Source organism: Oratosquilla oratoria, chromosome 25 (genome assembly GCF_046742065.1).
Source record: "Oratosquilla oratoria isolate Oo_2021 chromosome 25, ASM4674206v1, whole genome shotgun sequence".
Lineage (NCBI taxonomy): Eukaryota > Metazoa > Arthropoda > Malacostraca > Stomatopoda > Squillidae > Oratosquilla > Oratosquilla oratoria.
Window position 1 is genome coordinate 25,751,973 of NC_134801.1, and position 21,267 is coordinate 25,773,239.

The 21,267-nt window shown below is 39.6% G+C and overlaps 1 protein-coding gene across 3 annotated transcripts in view; it reads left to right on the forward strand.

The window, feature by feature from the left end:
* Window positions 1-18,909, forward strand: part of LOC143038874 (uridine 5'-monophosphate synthase-like) — a gene marked incomplete at its 3' end in the record, with an annotated part of 45,222 nt that extends 26,313 nt beyond the window's left edge. For all 3 annotated transcript variants that reach the window (XM_076208536.1, XM_076208537.1, XM_076208538.1), the window contains 3 exon segments: window positions 5,159-5,282; window positions 18,522-18,688; window positions 18,788-18,909. In XM_076208536.1, coding sequence (XP_076064651.1) covers window positions 5,159-5,282; window positions 18,522-18,688; window positions 18,788-18,909 — 413 coding nt within the window.
* Between the last annotated feature and the right edge of the window lie 2,358 nt (window positions 18,910-21,267).

A 21,267-nucleotide genomic window follows, 5' to 3' on the forward strand; every position in this document is an offset into this window, starting at 1 on the left:
GACAGGAATAGTAATAATGATAATAATAATAATTAATAATTAATGATAAATTGTCGTCATCATCATCATCATCATCATCTTTTTCTTTTTCTTCTTTTTCTTCCTCTTTTTCTTCCTCTTTTTCTTCCTCTTTTTCTTCCTCTTTTTCTTCTTCTTTTTCTTCAATTGGGAGTGGAATATCACTTGCACAGGCTTTGTTTGAGATATTTTAAAAGAGAAACAAATGGGTGGAGGGTGGATGGATGCATGCATGCCTTGGCTGGCTACCTCCCCTCTGAGGGCGAAGAAATCTTATGGTATACAGATAAACTATACCATTATTTCTTTATCATCCACAATGGAAATAAGCTTACATGCTTTTTTGTGTTATCCTCGGCAACTATAATTGTTATTTCGAACTATGTGTTCTTTTCTTTATCTGCACTTCATGTATATGTATTCAGTGCCAAATAAAATTAATTACTTATTTGGTTTGGGGAAGAAAGAATACTGCCAGAGTCTTCCCACTTGGCTTGGATTGTAAAAGGTGGATAAAACATGATGGAGGACTTCATGGGACTAAGTATCCTGCTCTTTGTACCGTATTTTTCGGACCATAAGGCGCGGGCAAAATCCTTAAAATCGGCTAAAATCGGGTGGTGCGCCTTATCGTGAGGTGCGCCTTATGTGTGGCTTCAGTGCAAAAAAATGCCTTGGACAGTGACATACTATTTTGAAACGTTTCGTAGCTAGCCTGCCGACAGCGACATTGCATAGGCCTAGTAAAAGTTACAACCAAGTTATAACCAAGATGCATGTATCCTGACAAGAAAATTGCGAAAACTTCGACAGTTTTCGAGTCCATACCACTGCATTCATTCACACTATCATGGCTATGACATAATAGCGTCTACAACACAGACAGCCATTTTGCATTGGTCTAGTCTCACTCCACTCTGACTTTAGTCATTTGGGTATTTTTATAGTTTCGACCATGGGCGCGATATAGCAATAGAAAATTATTTATTAATTTTGTAAATTAAAATGTATCAACGTAATATGCAATTTTGTGGGCGGAAATGAAAATAAAAGATACCTTGCTACAAGCAAATATGCTAATGAACGAAGTCGGTAGCATAGAATCAGGACGCCATCTTGTCATCTGTCAATTGACAGCCTCGGTACTTCCGACAGTATCTTGCCAGATACATTTTCTTGAAGGAATGTTATGGAGCGGAGATACATGCATTCCTTGAAGCTGCAAGAACTTTGTATACCCCGCAAGCAGAGTGGTTGAAAAGCCCGCCAACATCTCTCACGACGACGACAACGAGGACGAGCTGGATGACATTTAATTTGCAGGTAATGATTTATTAAACACAGGTTAGGTTAGGTTAGACAAATATATCATCCTTTCATTTCTTCGACGTCTGCATCTATCATAACAAACATGGCGTACCATTCATCTGATACGACTTCGTTACTTACGAAATCTGTTTTAGCACCTTTTTTGTTTTTAATTTCCGCTCACAAAATTGCATATTACGTTGATACATTATAATTTACAAAATTAATAATTAATTTTCTATTGCTATATTGCGCCCATGGTCGAAACAAAAAATTCACCGTCATATGTAATAAATCTTGTGTTTTTAAGTGAATAGAGAATTCCGGGAATAAAACTGCTAATGTTGGTTTTATTCCCCACAATTCCCGTAACGTGTTTATGTTGTTTTTTAGGGGTATTGGCAGGGCAGACTGTCCATGGAGGTGGTCTGATTTCACTGACCAAAATAAAAAAAATATATAATTTTTGTAATTTTGCTAAATCCCAACCAATTTTTCTCATTCAACAATGAAAATGTTCAGTTCTGAATGCCCTCACATATGCATGATTATCCGATGACGAGACCAGGTGCGCCTTATGGTCAGGCGCGCCTTATGTAAGGACGTGGAATAGCAAATTACGGGTGGGCCTTATGGTACGAAGCGCCTTATGGTCCGAAAAATACGGTAGCTTTATTCCTACGAGAAGTTGAGGCATAAGAGGGTCTGGGAGGAGTTTTCTAACCAGAACCCTAAGGTTTGGATATTTTAGCGTGTGTGGGTGTGGTACAGATGAGAGTAAAAGGGAAGAGATAGGCAGTATGTTTATGTAAGCAAAGGTATGATAGGGGTTACTAGGCTAGATAGAGTGAGAAATGAGGAGGTGAGGAGAACAGGGGTGGAAAGGGAACTGGGAGATAGGGTTGATGAAAGGGTATTAGGATGGTTTGGACACATGGAAAGAATGAGTGAAGAAAGATTAGTAAAAGAAGTGTGGAAGGCAGAGGTGGGAGGAGTGAATATGAGGGGGCGTCCTAGGATGAGATGGATGGATGGGGTGAAAGGGGCATTACAAAAGAGAGGAATGTCTGTGGAGGAAGGACGGGAGAGGACAGAAGATAGTGGTGAATGGAGAGCGGTTGTGTATAGATGATGCTGTGATCAATGAGGGGGAGTGGGTGGGAGATGGGGGGTGAGGAAGTATGTATGAGAAAAAAATTTGACGAAGCCCGAAGGGATTTCTCCCCGTCTTCTCCTTTTCTGCATGAGGGGACGGAGAGGGCGGGTCGCCGAATTTATGAAGCGGCCTTACTGTGGATGTGCTGTGTCTTGTGACACTGCTTCTGACCCAGGGCAGTGGACAGGATGCAGGGATGACCCATCATCCAGGAGGTGCCAAGATAAGAGGGAGGGAGGAGGGGGGAGGGGAGTGGAATATATAGGAAATGGAATGGGTGGGAGTGGTTTCTATGCCTTTTTCTTTTTGGCTTCCCCCCATGTAGGGGGAAAAAGCTTTTGGTATATGTATGTATACTATCTGTAATGATTCACAATCCTCCTCTGCTTTTACTTTCTTGACTATTTTTGCATCATCTGCAAGGAAATTCATATATCACTCCACTTCATTCATATTGCTTATATATATGGCAAACATGATTGGAGCCAGTACCAAACCTTACGGGACACCACTTATCATTTCTTGCCAATTCGAGAATTTGTCTCAAATTACTACCCTCATTTTTCTCCAAGTCAGGAAGTCTTCCATTCATTCCAGTAATTTTCCTTTGATGCCATCAATGGGACTCTATGGGGCAGAGACTTGGAATTTAAAAGAGGTAGAGGGGAAAAACTTGAATGTATTTGAGATGAAATGTCTGAGAAGTATGGTAGGGGTTACTAGGTTAGATAGAATGAGAAATGAGGAGGAGAGTTGGGGTGGAAAAGGGGATTGCAGGTAGGGCTGATGAAAAAGTATTGGGATGGTTTAGACACAGGAAAGAATGAATGAAGAATAATTAATTAGTAAAAGAGGGGTGGCAGGCAGAGGTGGAAGGATTGAACTTGAAGGGATGACCAAAGATGAGATGGGTGGACGTTGCCAAAGGGGTTTTGAGCAAGAGGGGAATGTCTCTTTTTGGAAGGAAGGTAGTAGATAGGGGTGAGTGGAGAATGGCTGTGTATAGATGATACAGTACTGTGATGCAAGGAAGGGAGGGGTAGGGGATGAGGAGGTGAGAGAGTGGTTATGTGTGAATGATATTTTGATGCAGTCTGAAGGGATTTCTTCCATTTCTTCTTTCCCCATACTGGTGTATTGACTGCATGGTAACTTGCAGCTAATACTTTAGGGACTATTGTGGAAGTACCCATACTGACCATGGCAAAATATTATTTGTCTGTCAGTTTAAAATATCTCGGGAATGATGGTACTTTGTATGACTGCTGTCCCTCCTTTATGCTTTTCCTTTGATCCTGTCCATCTGTGACTCTACCTCTTCCTGATTCTTCTAGGATGAGAGAAAAGAATTCTGTCACAGTTTTTCATGAATGTCATAAAAGGCAACTAAATGGGATGGAGTGAGGGGACTAAGGATCCTCCACTCTTGTGTTTTTCTCCATTGATAAATCAATGTTCGAAGATCTGAGAGGATTCCAACCAGAACCCTATCAGTTGGGTCATTGATTGAATGTGTTCATGGTCCAGATGAGAATGGGAGGAGGAGATTGATGGTACATTTGTTAGAAGACAGGTGGATATGTTTTAAGTGAAGAATTGTTGTTGGGGAGGGGTGGGTTAAAATTTGGGAGTGTTGGAGATGAGGAGTGGGTGGGGGAAGGGGAGTATCTCTGCTGGTGAGTATTGAGATGGGAGGGTGTATGGGCAAGTGTCATCAAGGATGGTGTGGGTGATAGTGAAATTGGGATGGGAGAGTTCATATGATCTTGATAATGGAAAAAATTAAGAGGTAGACTTTGTGTTGAATTAAACAAGTGTATAGAGTTTTGAGAGGAATGTAAATGTAGTATTGGAGGATCTTGATACTAAAGTTGGATATGAGGAGCTGATGGATGGAGTGGTGGGAAGGTTGAGGGTGTCAGGTGGGAACTGCAGTATAGAGGGAGGATGCTGGGGATGTTTAGAAAGGGAGTTGTTGGTGGCATGTTGTGTTTGAGAAGTGACAGGCATGGTTAAATATGGGAAGGTTGTTGGAAGAGATAGTGGTTGAGAGGGCATTGATGGACTAGGTAGTGGTGTCCAGACGGAGGATTAGAAGAGTAATTTTTGTAACCTTTTAGATTATGTCCACAAATATTGGAATTGATTTATACATATACTAAAAGGCCTTTTCCTAACCAAAAAGATGGCTGATTCAAAGCATACTCATTCTACACCCACTCCACAAGACCAAAAATCCATTTGTTGTTCCCATCTTAGCACAGAGATGAAGGGTCCTGTCCCCTGCCCCACTGTTGTAGTCAAAAGTAATTCATCAAAACGGCACTTTCACAGCAGTGCTCAACAGCTGGAAGTGGTTTTACCCCCTACCACTTCATTATGTGGCAGACCCCTTCCTCGTCTACTTGAAAAATATATGGAACAAACAAAAGAACATTTTTCGGAGCTGCATCATTTCATCATCCATTTACAACCAATCTCAATTCACTCCAATCTTTGCACTCTCTTACTTGCTTGGCCAACATTCCTCTTGCATCCAATGTCCCCTTCATCAAATCTAAATACTTTATCCTTGATCTCATTTTCCCATCATCCACTAATGCTTTCCACACTCTTTTAGCTTGTCTATTGATTTGATAGGAAAAACAATAACTTGTCTTTCCTGTCTTTGAACAGATGATGGCTATTCTTTTGAAGCACAGTCGCATCAACCAAGCAACTGCAGATTCTGTCATAGAGTTCATAAACTGTCATAATGAGACGTCCATTGTTGCAGATGGTAAAGCAACCTTCAGAAAAAGTAAGATTTAATTCGGTACTTTTTAACATGAATGGATTGTACAGGTGAATAGTTTTCGTTGTACTGCATGTGTAGTCCCTGTACTGAGGTATTGATTCATGGTAACATGCACCCACAGGACTGTTTTGGGATGCCTCTATAGACTGGAGATGCACATCATTTGTGTATGTTAGAGTAAATTCTCTACTCATAGAGAAATGATGCTATTTTTGTACTACAGCTATCCCTCCATTATGCTGTTCCTTTGAAATTATCCATTATTATTTGTGACTCCACCACTTCCAGTACCTTGTGGGTGGAAAGAATTCTGTGGTAGTGTTTTCTATGCACATTATAAAAGGCAACTTAATGAGACTGAGTGATGGGACTAGGGATCCTGCTCTTTGTATACTTATCCTAAAAGTCTGGGAGTAAGAGGGTCTGGGAGGACTCCAACCAGAATCCAAATAATTGGGTCATTAGATGTGTATCATTGTACATACATATACCAAGGCGTTTTCCCTCTTACAAGGGAGGTAGCCAAAAAGGAAAAGGCATAAAATCATTCCCACCCATTCCATCCCTGAATACACTCCACACCCCTCCACCCTCCCTCTTATCTTAGCACCTCCTGGATGACTGGTCATCCCTGCACCTTGTCCACTGCCCTGGGTCAGAAGCAGTGTTGCAAGACGCAGCACATCCACAGCAAGGCTGCTTCATTAGATCGGCGACCCCCCCTCTCCATCCCCCCATGCACAAAAGGAGAAGACGGGGAAAAATCCCTTCGAGCTGCGTCAAATTTTGCTCACACATACTACCGCACCCCCCATCCCCCTGCCCATTCCACCTCATGCATCACAACATCATCCATATACAACCATTCTCCATTCACCCCTGTCTTCTGTCCTCTCCCGTCCTTCCTCAACAGACATTCCCCTCTTCCCCAAAGCCCCCTTCACCCCATCCATCCACCTCATCCTAGGACGTCCCCTCATGTTCACTCCCTCCACATCTGCCTTCCATACCTCTTTTACTAGTCTTTCTTCACTCATTCTTTCCATGTGTCCAAACCATCCTAATACTCTTTCATCAACCCTATCTCCCAACTCCCTTTCCACCCCCGTTCTCCTCCTCACCTCCTCATTTCTCACTCTATCTAGTCTAGTAACCCCCATCATACTTCTCAGACACCTGAACTCAAACACATTCAAACGCCTTCTCTCTTCCTCTCTTATGTTCCATGTTTCTGCCCCATACAGTGCTTCATCATTGTGGTATAGATGTTTCTGCTCCCATACAGTGCTGTATCATTGTGGTATAGATAAAAAGGAAGAGGTTGGCAGTTTGTGATGAGGATGGATATTGGATGTGTTAGCTATAAGTGAAACCAAGTTGAAGGGTAGGTGTGAGTTTGGGAATGTGGTGGAGTGTTAGGAGTGATGAGGGGACAAGGGAGGGCTCTGTCCAGTGACAAAGGGAATTTATTTATCTTGTAGATTGGACAGTAAGGTGTAATGTGTGTCTGAGGGAGGGGAGCGTGCCAGAGGACTGTCTCTAACTTCCTCAATCCCTCCTCTGATCCTGCCACAAGTGCAGTGTTGTCTGCAAACAACAGCTGGCTTATCTCCCACTTTTCTCCATTTTCTTTAACCATCTCCAATCTCTGACCCACCACCCTTGCATTTACCTCTTGCACCACCCCGTCCATGTATAAATTGAACAGCCAGGGTGACGTAACATATCCCTGACGAAGTCTCACCTTTACCTCAAACCACTCTCTCCATTTCTAATCCTGACACACACACTATTACTCTCATAAAAACTCTTGACAGCTCCTAAAAGCTTTCCTTGTATCCTGTACATCTGCAATACCTCCCACAGTGCCTTTCTGTGTACCCTATCATAAGCCTTTTCCAGATCCATAAAAGCCAAAAAAACATCCTTCCCATTTCCTATAGCTTTCTCACATATGTCTTACCACAAAAATCTGATCTACGCAACCTCTACCTGTCCTAAACCCACACTGTTCCTCACCAATTACTCCTTCTGTTCCTCTCCTAATCCTCTCAATCAAGACCCTCCCATAAACCTTCCCAACTAAACTTAACCACCTAATCCCTCTGAAACTACTACATTCACATTTGTCCCCTTTTCCCTTGTAAAGTGGAACTATACAGGCACTCCTCCAATCCTCTGGCACTCCACCCTCTCTTACATATATACATACATACATACACCAAGGATTTTTCCCCCTTTCAAGGGAGGTAGCCAAAAAGAAAAAGGCATAAAATCATTCCCACCCATTCCATCCCTAAATACACTCCACTCCCCTCCACCCTCCCTCCCATCATAGCACCTCCCGGACGACTACCCTCTCTTAAACAAACATTAAATAACCTCCCCAGCCAGTCCACCATAACTGCACCTTCTTTTTACAGACATTCTGCATGACATCCTTCCAGACCAGGTGCCTCACCTGCTCTCATCATTTTAACAACTGCCCTCACCTCATCCTTCCTTATTTCTCCTACATTTTCCTCACTCATCATGGTCATTTTCTTAGCACTTCCCACTGCAACTACCTTTCCCTCCATATCCTCCTTCACATTTAGCAACTCCCAAAAATACTCTGCCCATCTTCCCCTTACTGCCTTCTCTTTCATTATCATCTCTCCATCAGCACCTTTTACCTTTTCTTCTCTACTTGATTCACCTCCTCTTCCTCTTTTAATTTCTTTCCAAAACATCTTTTTATTACTTTCAAAATGTTCTGTCATACTCTTACCCCTTTTCACATCTATTCTCCTCTTTGCTTCCTTTATCTTATGCTTTACTTCTTTCTTTGTACCTCTTATATGATTCCTTTGTCCTATTTTGTAGCCAATCTGTGAAAGCTTGCTTCTCTTCTACAACCTTCTTTACTTCCTCATCCCACCACTCTACCCTTCCTTCTATTTCCTCGCATCCTCCTTTTTCCACACATCATCTTTGCACACCTTGTCATGTCCTCTTTGAACCATCCCCATTCCTCCAGTCCTAGTTCTACTCTATCTGTCACTCTCACTCCTCTCTGTTTCCTCTTGTACTCCTCTTTTTCTTTTTCATTTAAGCAGTTCACTCTATTTAAGCAGTTCACTCTAAGCACCTCCCTACCTTTTGTCCTTTTCCTATTTCTCCATCTATCCTCCACTCTCAACTTACCTTCCACCAGAAAATGATCTGATATCCCCCCACTCTCTCCCCTTAGAACATGTACATCCTTAACTCTTCCTATTATACTCCTGTCTATCACTACATAGTCCATTAACATTCTATCTACCACCCTTCCCTCCACCACCCTCTCCCATGTGTACTTGTGCTTGACTTTCTTCCTGAACACTGTATTTGCTATCATCAACTCTTTCTAGACACATCTCCACCATCAACTCTCCACTACAATTCTCTCCTGGAACTCCACACTTCCCAACCACTCCGTCTATTGCTTCATTTCCTACCCTTGTATTAACCCATTCAACTCCGATGACAAGATGTCTTGTCATTTGGTCAAATAAAACAAAAAATCATAAAACACCAAAATCATTTAACAAACACCAGAAAAATACGACGTCAGTCCTCGCTTCGCACGCGCTACGCTGCGAGCGAAGCGAGGACTGACGTCATATTTTTCTGGTGTTTGATCAAACATTTTGGTGTTTTATGATTTTTTGTTTTATTTGACCAAATGACAAGACATCTTGTCATCGGAGTTGAATGGGTTAAGGTCTCCCAATACTATTACATTGACGTTCCTCCCTAATCCCTCTATGCACTCATTTAAATTCATCCAAAAGCCTCCCTTTCCTCTACACTCTTCTCACTACCAGGCCCATATGCACTTACAAAAACCCACATCTCCTTTTCCAGTTTCACCTTCATCCACATTAACCTTGAAGAAACCTTCTTCCACCCCACTACATGTTTACCTATCTCTTCACTTACTAGTATAGCCACACCTTCTCTCTCTCATCCTCCTGAGAACCTCCCCACTACACTTCCAAACTCACACTTGCTCCTCCCTCTCAATTTAGTTTCACTCAAAGCCAACACATCCATCTTTCTTCTCACAAACATACTGCCTATCTTTTCCCTCTTACTCTCATCTCTACTACACACACACACATTAAAAGACCCAAACCTTAGGGTACTGGTAGTGAACTCCTAGACCCTCTTATGCCTTTACTATTTTTAGGAATGTCCCCTTTGGGGCTACAGGAGAAGGATTCCTAGTCCTAATCCCCGTCCCATTTTTCTCACCTCTTATGATCCAAGTGAGAATACTTGGTAGCAGCATTCTATCTCCCACCACAGGGTAGGCAAAAAAAGGAAATGAATATTCAGAGAAATGGTACAGGACAGTAACAAGGGATTGGGGGACAGCATAATGGAGGGACATTCACAGTATAATAAAAGTGTCGTCATTTCTCTGTGAACAGAGTCCTTCTCTATCACAGACAAAATGTGTGGCTCTGGTCCTTAGGGGCACCCCATATAGACCTTAAAGTATCAACTGCATGATACTTTACCACAATAACATCCAACCAATACCCCAATAACATTTCTTGATATTCAGCTTCATTTCAAGCTCTTGTATTTACATAGTTGTATTTACGTTGTATTATATGGGAATAGAGCTATGCTTGTAGTGACCAGTCTTTGTATCTTTCAGCATTTAGTTTGTTCTTAAATTGTTGTATTGTTTTTGCACACACTGTTAACTCATCCAATTTGTTCCAGCTATCTACCACTCTGTGTGGGAAACCATTTTTTTTTTTAGATCTCTTCTATAACTATCCTTTTTGAGTTTCTTTTCATGTCCTCTTGGTTTTTCTTTTATCCCACATTAGTAAATCTTCTCTGTCAAGGACTTTCATCCCTTTCATAATTCTTTAAGTGGCCAGTAGATCTCCTCTTTCTCTTCTTTGTTCCAGGGTTGGTAGTTCCAGTTTGAACAATCTTTGTTCGTATGTCAATTTAGAGTGTTGGTGCCATCTTTATTGTTGCTTTTTGGATTCTTTCTAATTTCTTTATATATATTTTTTTTTTATTGGATGTCAGTAGTCACAGTGTACTCCAGTCTTGGTCTTATCAATGTGACTAATATTTTCTTTACAACTTCCTCATCCAAGTAGTTGAAGGCCACTTTCATTGATCTTCGTAAATTGAAGGTTTCGCCTACTATTTTGTTAATGTGCTTGTCTGGTGATGTAATTTAGCTAATAATTACTCCTAGGTTCCTTTCTGAGCTAACTTTTTTTTTTACTTCTTTTGTACCATATTTATATTGCCCTGAGGAAGTTGGTGACAGAGTTTGGGAGAGTATGTGATAGAAGAAAGCTAAAGATAAATGTGGGTAAAAGTAAGGTGATGAGATGTACAAGGGGTGAAAGTGGCAGTAGACTGGAAGTGAGCATTAAGGGAGAGCGACTGGAGGAAGTGGATAGTTTTAGATACTTGGGTGCAAATGTGGCAGGAAAAGGTGGAGTGAAGGTGGAGGTAGAATGTAGATTGAGAGAAGCGAGTAAATGCCTTGGTTGATTAAAGAGTGTAATGAGGAATAGACATTTGGGAATGGATGCTAAGAGTAGACTGTATGAAGGAGTGATTGTGCCAACAGCACTGTATGGAGCAGAAACTTGGAACATAAGAGAGGAAGAGAGAAGGCGTTTGAATGTGTTTGAGATGAGGTGTCTGAGAAGTATGATGGGGGTTACTAGGCTAGATAGAGTGAGAAATGAGGAGGTGAGGAGAAGAATGGGGGTGGAAAGGGAGCTGGGAGATAGGGTTGATGAAAGAGTATTAGGATGGTTTGGACACATGGAAAGAATGAGTTAAGAAAGACTAGCAAAAGAGGTATGGAAGGCAGATGTGGAGGGAGTGAACATGAGGGGACGTCCTAGGATGAGGTGGATGGATGGGGTGAAGGGGGCTTTGGGGAAGAGGGGAATGTCTGTTGAGGAAGGACGGGAGAGGACAGAAGACAGGGATGAATGGAGAATGGTTGTATATGGATGATATTGTGATGCATGAGGTGGAATGGGCAGGGGGATGGGGGGTGAGGTAGTATGTGTGAGCAAAATTTGACGCAGCCCGAAGGGATTTCTCCCCGTCTTCTCCTTTTATGCATGGGGGGATGGAGAGGGGGGGTTGCCGATTTAATGAAGTGGCCTTGCTGTGGATGTGCAGTGTCTTGCGACACTGCTTCTGACCCAGGGCAGTGGACAAGGTGCAGGGATGACCCGTCATCCAGGAGGTGCTAAGATAAGAGGGAGGGTGGAGGGGTGTGGAGTGTATTCAGGGATGGAATGGGTGGAAATGATTTTATGCCTTTTCCTTTTTGGCTACCTCCCTTGTAAGGGGGAAAAAGCCTTGGTATATGTATGTACAGTATGTATGTACTTTTTCCAAACTCCATTATACTACATTTCTTGATGTTGAAGTTCACTTTCCAGTTTTGACTCCATTCCCAAACTTTATCCAGGTCTCTCTAGTGATTCATAGTCTTCCTCAGTACTTAATTTCATTAGTAGTTTTGCATCATCTGCAAAGAAGTTCATATAACATTCCACACTTTGTGATGCAAAAAAAAAAGTTTTTTTTAATTGCAAGTTAAAAAAAACTTGTTTTTTATTTTATTTTATTTTTATTTCTTTTTTACATGTCCAAATTTGTTCAGATATTAAATATCAAGTATATGAAAACCGGTGTAAGTACTTGATTCATCCCTCCACATATGCGTGTCTACCTTATCCAAAGAGACATCAGACACAGTATAAAAATAAACAAGTAATTGACCTTTTTAGTCAGAACCCAGATGCTGCAACAAGTGTAGATACTGCATATGGGCCAGTATGGCTACCTTACAAAATTTACTCTTAGTATAATCTTCAAAGATTAAACACTCCAAATTTCCTCGTCATGAATGGTTAAACATACACATAAAATAGGATATACAATAAGGTATGCACAGATTAATCATGGTCTATGGGCCTGGAAAAATCAAGAAGAGAGTACAAGGAGCCTTCTGTCATGGCCATCCCCTGGAGGGGTGGTGGTTCCTAGGAACAGGCATCAGACTCGGACATTGTAGATATAGTAGGCTCTGAACTTCTGACTCCATCAATCCAAGTCCTGAGGTTCCTCCTTTATATCAGATGGGGAAATCTGAGCCCTCAGAATATTCCATTTCTGAATCATCCAACTCAAGCTGGAAAGTAGGGATGTTGCTTGAAGCAGTAGAATCCCTGCTGGTTGATGGCTGTGGTTGTAGTAGTGGTGGATAAGTGGCAGGAGCTGCATAAAACAAAATATTAAAAAAAGACGAAAAAAAGAAAATATCCATTTTATTTATTTATTTATTTATTTATTTATTTTTTGTCAATTTTTTTTCTATAAAACATATTTTTTTATATATATATAAACACTTTTTTTGAGTTGCATCTATATCCATACCTTCATCCATTTCATTTATATATATGGCAAACATTATCAGAGCCAATACAGAACCTTGTGGGACTCCACTTATCATTTCTTCCCAGGTCGAGTTTTTGTCTGTAAGTACCACCCTCATTTTTCTCCCATGCAGGAAATCTTCCATCCATTTCAATAACTTTCCTTGTACACCACCTATTATTTTGAGTTTTCTTAGTAGTTTTTTGTGTGGTACTTTATCAAATGCTTTTTGTAAATCTAGGAAAGCACAATTAGCCCATCTGTCCCTTTCTTGCACTATTTCTACCTTGAGTAAAAGCAAATCAAGTTGGCACATGATCTTCCTTGTCTAAAGCCAAATTGTTTTGGATTCAGTATGTTATATTCTTCCAGATATTAGTCCATCTACTTTTGATAACTTCACATATTTTAGCTATTGTGCTTGTAAGGGAGACTGGTCTATAGTTTGTTGGGTTTTCCTTATCCCCCCTTTATATAATGGTACAATATTCGCATTTTTCCAACCCTGTGGTACCTTTCCTTATTTGAGCGAGTAATCAATTATCTTACGTATTTTGTCCATTAGTTCGTCTATACATTCTTTCAGTATTCAATTTGCAATTCCATTTGGACCATGTGAATTTCTGACATTAACCCCTTCCATACGGTGCCGCATACGTAGGCGGCATGAGGAGCAAGTGGATACGCGAGGCTGCCATATCGGCGTCTTGATTATATTTATTGTAGTTGCCCCTGCGTAATGACATACTCTCTAAACTGTCTTCATCACATTTTCTATGGTTATCAAAATTCACGGGTGAAAGAGAGAACGATCGATATAAGCGGTGACTATATTTTATGATGCGAGTATTATTACGGCACATCGTACGCCCGCGAGATTTTGGCCCGTACTGAAGAGGTTAAGGTTTATTATATGGTCCCATATTTCCTTCTGTGTCACAGTTATTTCTTTTATTGGGGGGGGGATCTTTCTGTCCTTCCTCCCAACTATGTGTACTTTCAATTGTGAATACAGATTTAAAATGTTTGTTCATAATTTCAGCAATTCCTACATCTTCTATATATTTGTCATTCCCTTGATGCGGTTTTGCTATATCTTGTTTATCTTTTAATTCGCCATTCACATACTTGTAGAATAGTTTAGGTTGGTCCTTGCATTTGTCTATTATGTCTTTTTCATAGTTTCTCTTTTCTTCCCTGCATATTTTTATGTATTCATCTCTTAGTTTGATATATGTTTGCCACTTACTCATTTTATTTTATTTTTGCCAATCATTCCCAAGCTGTCTCTTTTGTATATTTGGCCTCGCTATATTTTTTATTGTACCAGCACTTAATGTACGCAGTTTCTTGCTTCTGCTCTGGTACATATTTGTCTATTCCTTCATTATAAATTTCTTTTAATATATTCCATTTCTCTTCTATCTTTTTCTTCATTTAAGAAGTTTTCCCAATTTACATTTTGTGAATACAGATTTGAAAGGTCTGTTCATAATTTCAGCCATTTCTATATTTTCTATATATTCTGTATTTCCTTGATGTATTTTCACTATTTCCTGTCTATTTTTTAATTTACCATTTACATACCTGTAGAATACTATAGGTCGCTCCTAACATTTGTCTATTATGTCTTTTTCATAGTTTCTTTTTTCTCCCCTATGTATTTTTACATAGTTTGAAGGAGTTTGAATGTGTTTGAGATGAGGTGTCTGAGAAGTATGGTGGGGGTTACTAGGCTAGATAGAGTGAGAAATGAGGAGGTGAGGAGGAGAACAGGGGTGAAAAAGGATTTGGGAGAGAGGGTTGATGAAAGAATATTAGGATGGTTTGGACACATGGAAAGAATGAGTGACGAAAGACTAGTAAAAGAGGTATGGAAGGCAGATGTGGAGGGAGTGAACATGAGGGGACGTCCTAGGATGAGGTGGATGGATGGGGTGAAGGGGGCTTTGGGGAAGAGGGGAATGTCTGTTGAGGAAGGAAGGGAGAGGACGGAAGACAGAGGTGAGTGGAGAATGGTTGTATATGGATGATGTTGTGACGACATGAGGAGGAATAGGCGGGGGGGTGGGGGGTGGGGTAGTATGTGTGAGTAAATTTTGACGCAGCCCGAAGGGATTTCTCCCCGTCCTCTCCTTATATGCAAAGGGGGACGGAGAGGGGGGGTCGCCGATTAAATGAAGCGGCCTTGCTGTGGATGTACTGTGTCTTGCGACACTGCTTCTGACCCAGGGCGGTGGGCAGGGTTCAGGGATGACCCGTCATCCAGGAGGTGCTCAGATGAGAGGAAGGGTGGGAGGGGTGTGGAGTGTATTTAGGGATGAAATGGGTGGGAGTGTTTTTTATGCCTTTTCCTTTTTGGCTACCTCCCTTGTGAGGGGGAAAAAGCCTTGGTATATGTATATGTATGTATGTATGTATTTTTACATATTCATTTCTTAGTTTGATATGTTTGCCACTTATTTTTTTTTTTCCATCTTTTCTCAGCTCTCTTCTATCTTTTGCCTCGCTATTTTTTTTTTTTTCCATCTTTTTTCAGCTCTCTTCTATCTTTTGCCTCGCTACATTTTTTGTTGCAGCAGCACTTAATTTATACCTTTTCCTGATTTTGTTTTGGTATATATTTATCCACTCCTTCATAGATTTTTTTTAATATCCATTTATTTTCCTATGCTTCTTCGTTAAAGAAATTTTCCCAACTTGCTTTTTGAAAGAATTTTCTGAGTGTCAAAATCCTTTTTGTTATATATCAGTCTTCCTTTTCTGTGTTTCTCTTTTCTTCCCAGATAAATTTCCTTTTTTAGTTCAAGCTCAAGTAGTATGTGGTCACTCTTCCCAAGTGGGGTCTTGTATTCAATAATATCCACAATTTCAAGCTCGACATAAATATTAAGTTTAGTCTCGACTGTTCTTCATTATTTCTGTATCTGGTATTCTCTTTTACCCATTGAGTCATTATTTATTTAGGGTCACATGTAGTAGGGAATGGAGAAGTGGGTGTGGAGATGGGGGGGGGAGAAATTATCATGAGAAAGGTATATTGGGATGAATGCAACACTGTATGAGAGGCAGACATGGGATTTAAGAGACAAAATAGATTTAAGTGCCTAAGAAGTATGGTTGGGGTTACAAGGATGGATAGAGTGAGAAATGAGGTGATGAGGAGAGCAGAGGTAGAAAGGGAGCTGGCAAGTAGGGTTGATGAAAGATTAGAGTATATTTGGCACATGAAAAGAATGAGTGAGGAAAGATTAGAACCTAAGAACATAAAGGGGAGACCTAAATTTATCCAATTTAAATCTATTACTAAAAGTACTACCCTGCTGCCTTAATATGATGACCTTACTTGCATCACCTTTGTCATAGCCCTTGACCTATTTGAATACCTTTATTAGATCGCCCCACACTCTTCATCTTTCTGAAGAGTGTAAATTAAGATGCCTAAAGCACGGTTCACACAAGCAATGTTTTGGCACCAAGTTTGTTTTTTCTGCAGCTTTTTCTCACTTTGCTTGAGCAAGGGAAAAGCTGTTGTGAAAATGGGAATTGGGTGCCAAAACATTGCTTGAGTGAACCATGCTTAAGCCTGTCTTCATATGGTAAATTTCTAAGTCCCTGTATTAGCAAATAGTGTGGAAAGCAGAGATGGAGTGAACTTTAGGGAAAGGGTGAAAATGAGATGGATGGATGATTGTGAAAGGGCCTTTGAGCCAAAGGGGAATATCTGTTGAACAGGGAAGGGAGAAGGGAGGAGATAGGTGTGAGTGGAGAATGGTTGTGTATGGACAATAATTTGATGTGGCCAGAAGGGATTTCTCCTCATCTCCATTTTTCACATGAGGGGATGAGGAGGGAAGGTCACTCTGTAAATGAAACTGTTGGCCCTGGTGTGGATGTACTCTATCTTGCTTCTGACCTAGGCAGGGACAGGGATGACCCTTCATTCATGAGGAACTAAGAGAGGGAAACAAATGGGTAATGGATGGGAGTGGAATGGGTGGGGTAGGTGCATGCCAGGACTGACCTCTTCTCTTGTAAAGGGGAAGAGGCCCTTGATATATAGGTAGATAGACCACCAGTACTACACAAAACATCCACACAAAAACACACACACTCGTTTGACTAAACAAGCCTGTCAAGACAGATCACCAAACTCTCTACTCCACCAACAACATTCAGACATAAATTCTCACAGAAAAAACTTTCCCACAGCATTACCCAAAGATCAGGACATATAAGAGCTCCAAGTTCTTATCCAGGAGGGTAATAACTGTCAGACAAGAATTTAACATATGATTCAAGACCATGATGAGCGTGGTGAAACATTTGGTAAAAAATGCACATTCACAACACCATCCAACATTTAGTACCAACACAGAGTAGGTTTGGCCTTAGATTCAAATTGTCCAGATGAAACCACCACCCAAAAGACACAGAACACCTCGTACTACAGTGCCCCACACTAACAGTCCTAAACAACAACATTGTATATTTTCCTTGTGTGACTTATGGATCCATGCAGAGGCTGTTGCTGATTAATTACCTGAAGGCTGTAGGCCTTTTGCAAGAGACCAGGGGGAGTGGATTGTTTGATTGTATTTGCTGTACATGTTTATAGGCTTGGGATGGTTTCTCTATCTAGCTACTAGCAAGAGTTTTGGGAGTGTAGGGACTAGGGTAGTCCTTATGTGAAAAGAACTGAAATAAGAGACAATTTCTAAGTGATAAAGTTTCCAACCAGTCCAAAGACCATGTACTGGCCCCTCTTGGCTGCACCTTATTATGGAGGTAGGGTTGGTGTGTCCTCTTGCACAGGGTGGTGTCAAGCTCAGTGGAAGGTTGTTTTTCTTTGGATCCTCCTCCTTTCTCTGATGGTGGAAAAACCTCTTGCTGGCAGGACGTGGTATCTCCAGTGTACTTCCATATCTTGTGTTGTTAATTTTTGAGGATACATTATCAGAAACTCCAGACCCAGGTACTCAGTCCACCCACCCACCCATCCATTCACCCATCTGTCATGCAGTACATTGACTGTTATTTGATGCAATGTTTCTAATTGTTTCTTCCTCCCATAGACTCACTTTCCTATGTAAATATAGACTGGAAATTTTTATTCATGATATCAACTTGTATTTCTGCATCTTCCTGGACTATTCCATTATCTTTCATCTTGGTCATTCCATCCCTGTGTCTCTGTTTGCCAATAAAACAATAATTTTGCTCTGTTTACATTGATCAGTGGTATCCTTTCCCAATTTCCATTCTTCTCTTTCCTCATTCTATGTCTTTGCCACTGGTTGATAAGAGGGAAACTGTTATTAGTTGTATGAAAAAATGGAACCAAGATACTTGAGTTGATAACTTGGGCCAAGTACAAAGGCTTAAGTGCAAGCCCCTTTGGATGACAAGTTCAGGTAGTGAAATTGACCTAATTCTAGTATACAGGAAAGGAGCTACACTCACAAGATTGCAACTCTTGTTCACCATTTCATACCTATTTCTAAACTTTTTTTGTGGTTCCAGCTTGGACAAAATCATCTTTTAGCCTATTCAAAGTGTCAATGAAATTGATTCTTTCACAGTGTTTAGCATGAATTTGTATACAAGTGACACCAGTTTGCATTGCAGTGGGTCCATCCTTGTTACATTTGACATACTGTTAGAAGTATATGATTTATATTTTGTTTGAGGTTGGGGGGTTCTAGTTATTAATTTTAAGTGTGTGTGAAAGTCCTCTTATAATATTTTGGTATCACTATTTGAGTGCAGCCCTTGTACAGAAAAATAGGACAGAGATGAGCTTTGGTTCAAGAATACAAACAACTGTCCACCCTGTGGCTCAGAAACTGTTAGCACTCATGGTGAAGAAGAAATCGAATCTTTGTGTAGCTGCTGATGTTGACACCTCTGCAAAACTTTTGGAATTAGCTGAAAAGGTTTGAGGTTATGTATTGGTATTTGTAGATTTGATTAAAAAAAAATATATATGACATAACTTTTCACTATTTTAAAATCTTGTCATACCTTTATTGTAGGTAGGTCCATTTATTTGCTTGTTCAAAACTCATATGGATATCATCAAAGACTTCTCAAAGAGCACCATTAGCAGCCTAAAGGACCTGGCAGTTAAACATGATTTCATCTTATTTGAAGACAGGCAAGTAGTTTAAAGATTAATTTTATATTTACGTAATTGAATAGTTTCACTGACTGGAAATCTCTTGCCCCACAGTGGTCTTTGGCCCTCCCACACAAGAAAATTGGACTGTTGTATCAGTGTGGGACTGTTATTGTCACAAACATTTAATAGTAGGAGGATGAGGGGACCAATCTCCTTTTGTCAACTTTCTTATATGAAAAGGTGGTGGAAATACAGTTGAAGTTATAGAAATCTTAAGCTCAGTCCAAAGACTGTCAACCCTTTGAGGCTGAACCCCCACATAGGGGGGATGGGTGAGGATGTTAACCACATCTATACAATGACCTTTGTGGGCATTATGAGGCATGAGTGGGTATATGAGGATGCCAGTGTCAGCATCTTGATTATATTTATTTTGTAGTTGTATCTGAGTGACCCTTGTATTGTGAATTGGGTTGATTGTCTTTTCTGTGGTTATTGATATTCATAGTGAAAGAGAACAAGTAATACAGCTGTGACTTTATATTCTATAATGCCAGTATTGTGATGCATAATTGAATCATAATGCATCAGGCATTCGATACTGTATGTGAGAATTTGGCTTGTATTGAAGAGGTTAATGGATTTTTGAAGATGGACAACAGGGAAGGTTCTCTCTAATATCCATCTGACAGGACTTCCACATACAGGTACCCAACATAAGACCTGTCGGAATGTAATGTACTGGAAACCAGGTACAGTTCTGATTAACCAACTATCACAGGACTTTTCCATTGCTAAATCAAATATGTCATTTTGGGTCATGCACTTGGAAAAAGTATAAAACCATCCAAAACCCTTTATTTTCCTACCTAAGCCTCAAAGATAATATAAACATGATAACAAACTACAGTTGTATAAAATAGTGTTCCTATCTTATTTTTCCAAATGAGACTACAAACAAATGAACACACTTTTAATGAAAAAATTGCCTGCACACAACTTTTTTTTTTTACATTTCTGTTTTATCATTTTATTGCATTTTCTTTTCTCTTACTATATCCTACAAACAAATGAACTCTTAATGAATAAGAAATCACTCACACTATTTTTTACATTTTCTGTTTTATCATATTTTGCATTTCCTTTGTTTCTCTTAGCCTAAATTAAACACACTTATTCAGAGTTGGAAGAGTAAAGCAAGGGGTGGGACACTTCCTTAACGGCAAAAAAGTACTCTCTTAAATTTTCTCCGTGACTGCTAGGTGAGCACTATTTTCATATTGTTGGAATTGAATCACGACACACTCAAAAGATATAGATCCAATTTGAAGATGTTATGTCACTAAAATCACTGCTTGAAGATATGTAAATGTTGCTCAGTCTCATTGTTTTCAATAGTTCTAAGTATTGTAGGGTTATTCATTATTAGTGTCCAAGAGTTCACACACAACAATGAGTTTTTTTTTTTTTTTTTTTTTTAATCTTCCATCATACTTTTCAATAAGGACATCAGTCACAATTCTAAGATTGATTGTTATGTGCTTCATATGTTTTTAGTAGGGTTTTGGTAGTATTTCAAGTGCCAAACCATTGTATTTTGCTGGAAAGGCCTAATAGCCAAGATGTAGACATTGCTATGAGTAATTTCTGTAAATCTGTAAAAAAAAATATATATAAGATGACACATTTTAGAATGGTTTTAGACTATATTTTAATTCTTTATATTCTATGAGGCTCATTAGTAAACCATAACAACCAATTACACACACACTTCTGTACCAACATGTAGATCTAAACTACAACTATCTGTGCAGATTCTGTACAAGTAGCAACATGTTGCAAAAATCGCTAGATTGTTTGGGACTTATGAATTGACAAAAATTTGTAAATACAAGGTGTTCACTTATAAGTTAATTACATGAAAATTACAAAAATAAACAACCTTTATTTGTTTGTTGTTAGCTCTGAAGTCGAAGATGGCCATGACATTGCCTTTTATTTATTTTTTCTTTTCAATTTATTTTTGTTTTGATGTCCCCTTTTTTATATATAATAGCCTAGTGATGTACTTTTATTTATTTTTATTTTAATAAAGGTAGATTATGAGCTTTAAGTGTGAAAAATGTTTACATTTTATGGAAAATTTATAAATATGGTGTTTGCCTTTTTTAATTATATGAAAGATACTAGCATAAACAAACTTTTTTTTTTTTTTTTTTTTTTTTTTTTTTTTTTTACTGATTCCAATAGACAGAGCTTATGTCTTAATATTTCTCATCTATAAAAATTTGCATCACACAATTTGATATCCCCAGGGGTTGAATCTGGACCTCAAATTTTTTGCCCAAGTTGGATTTTTTTTTTCCTCAAACCTAGAGTTTCTAAAACTCTGAT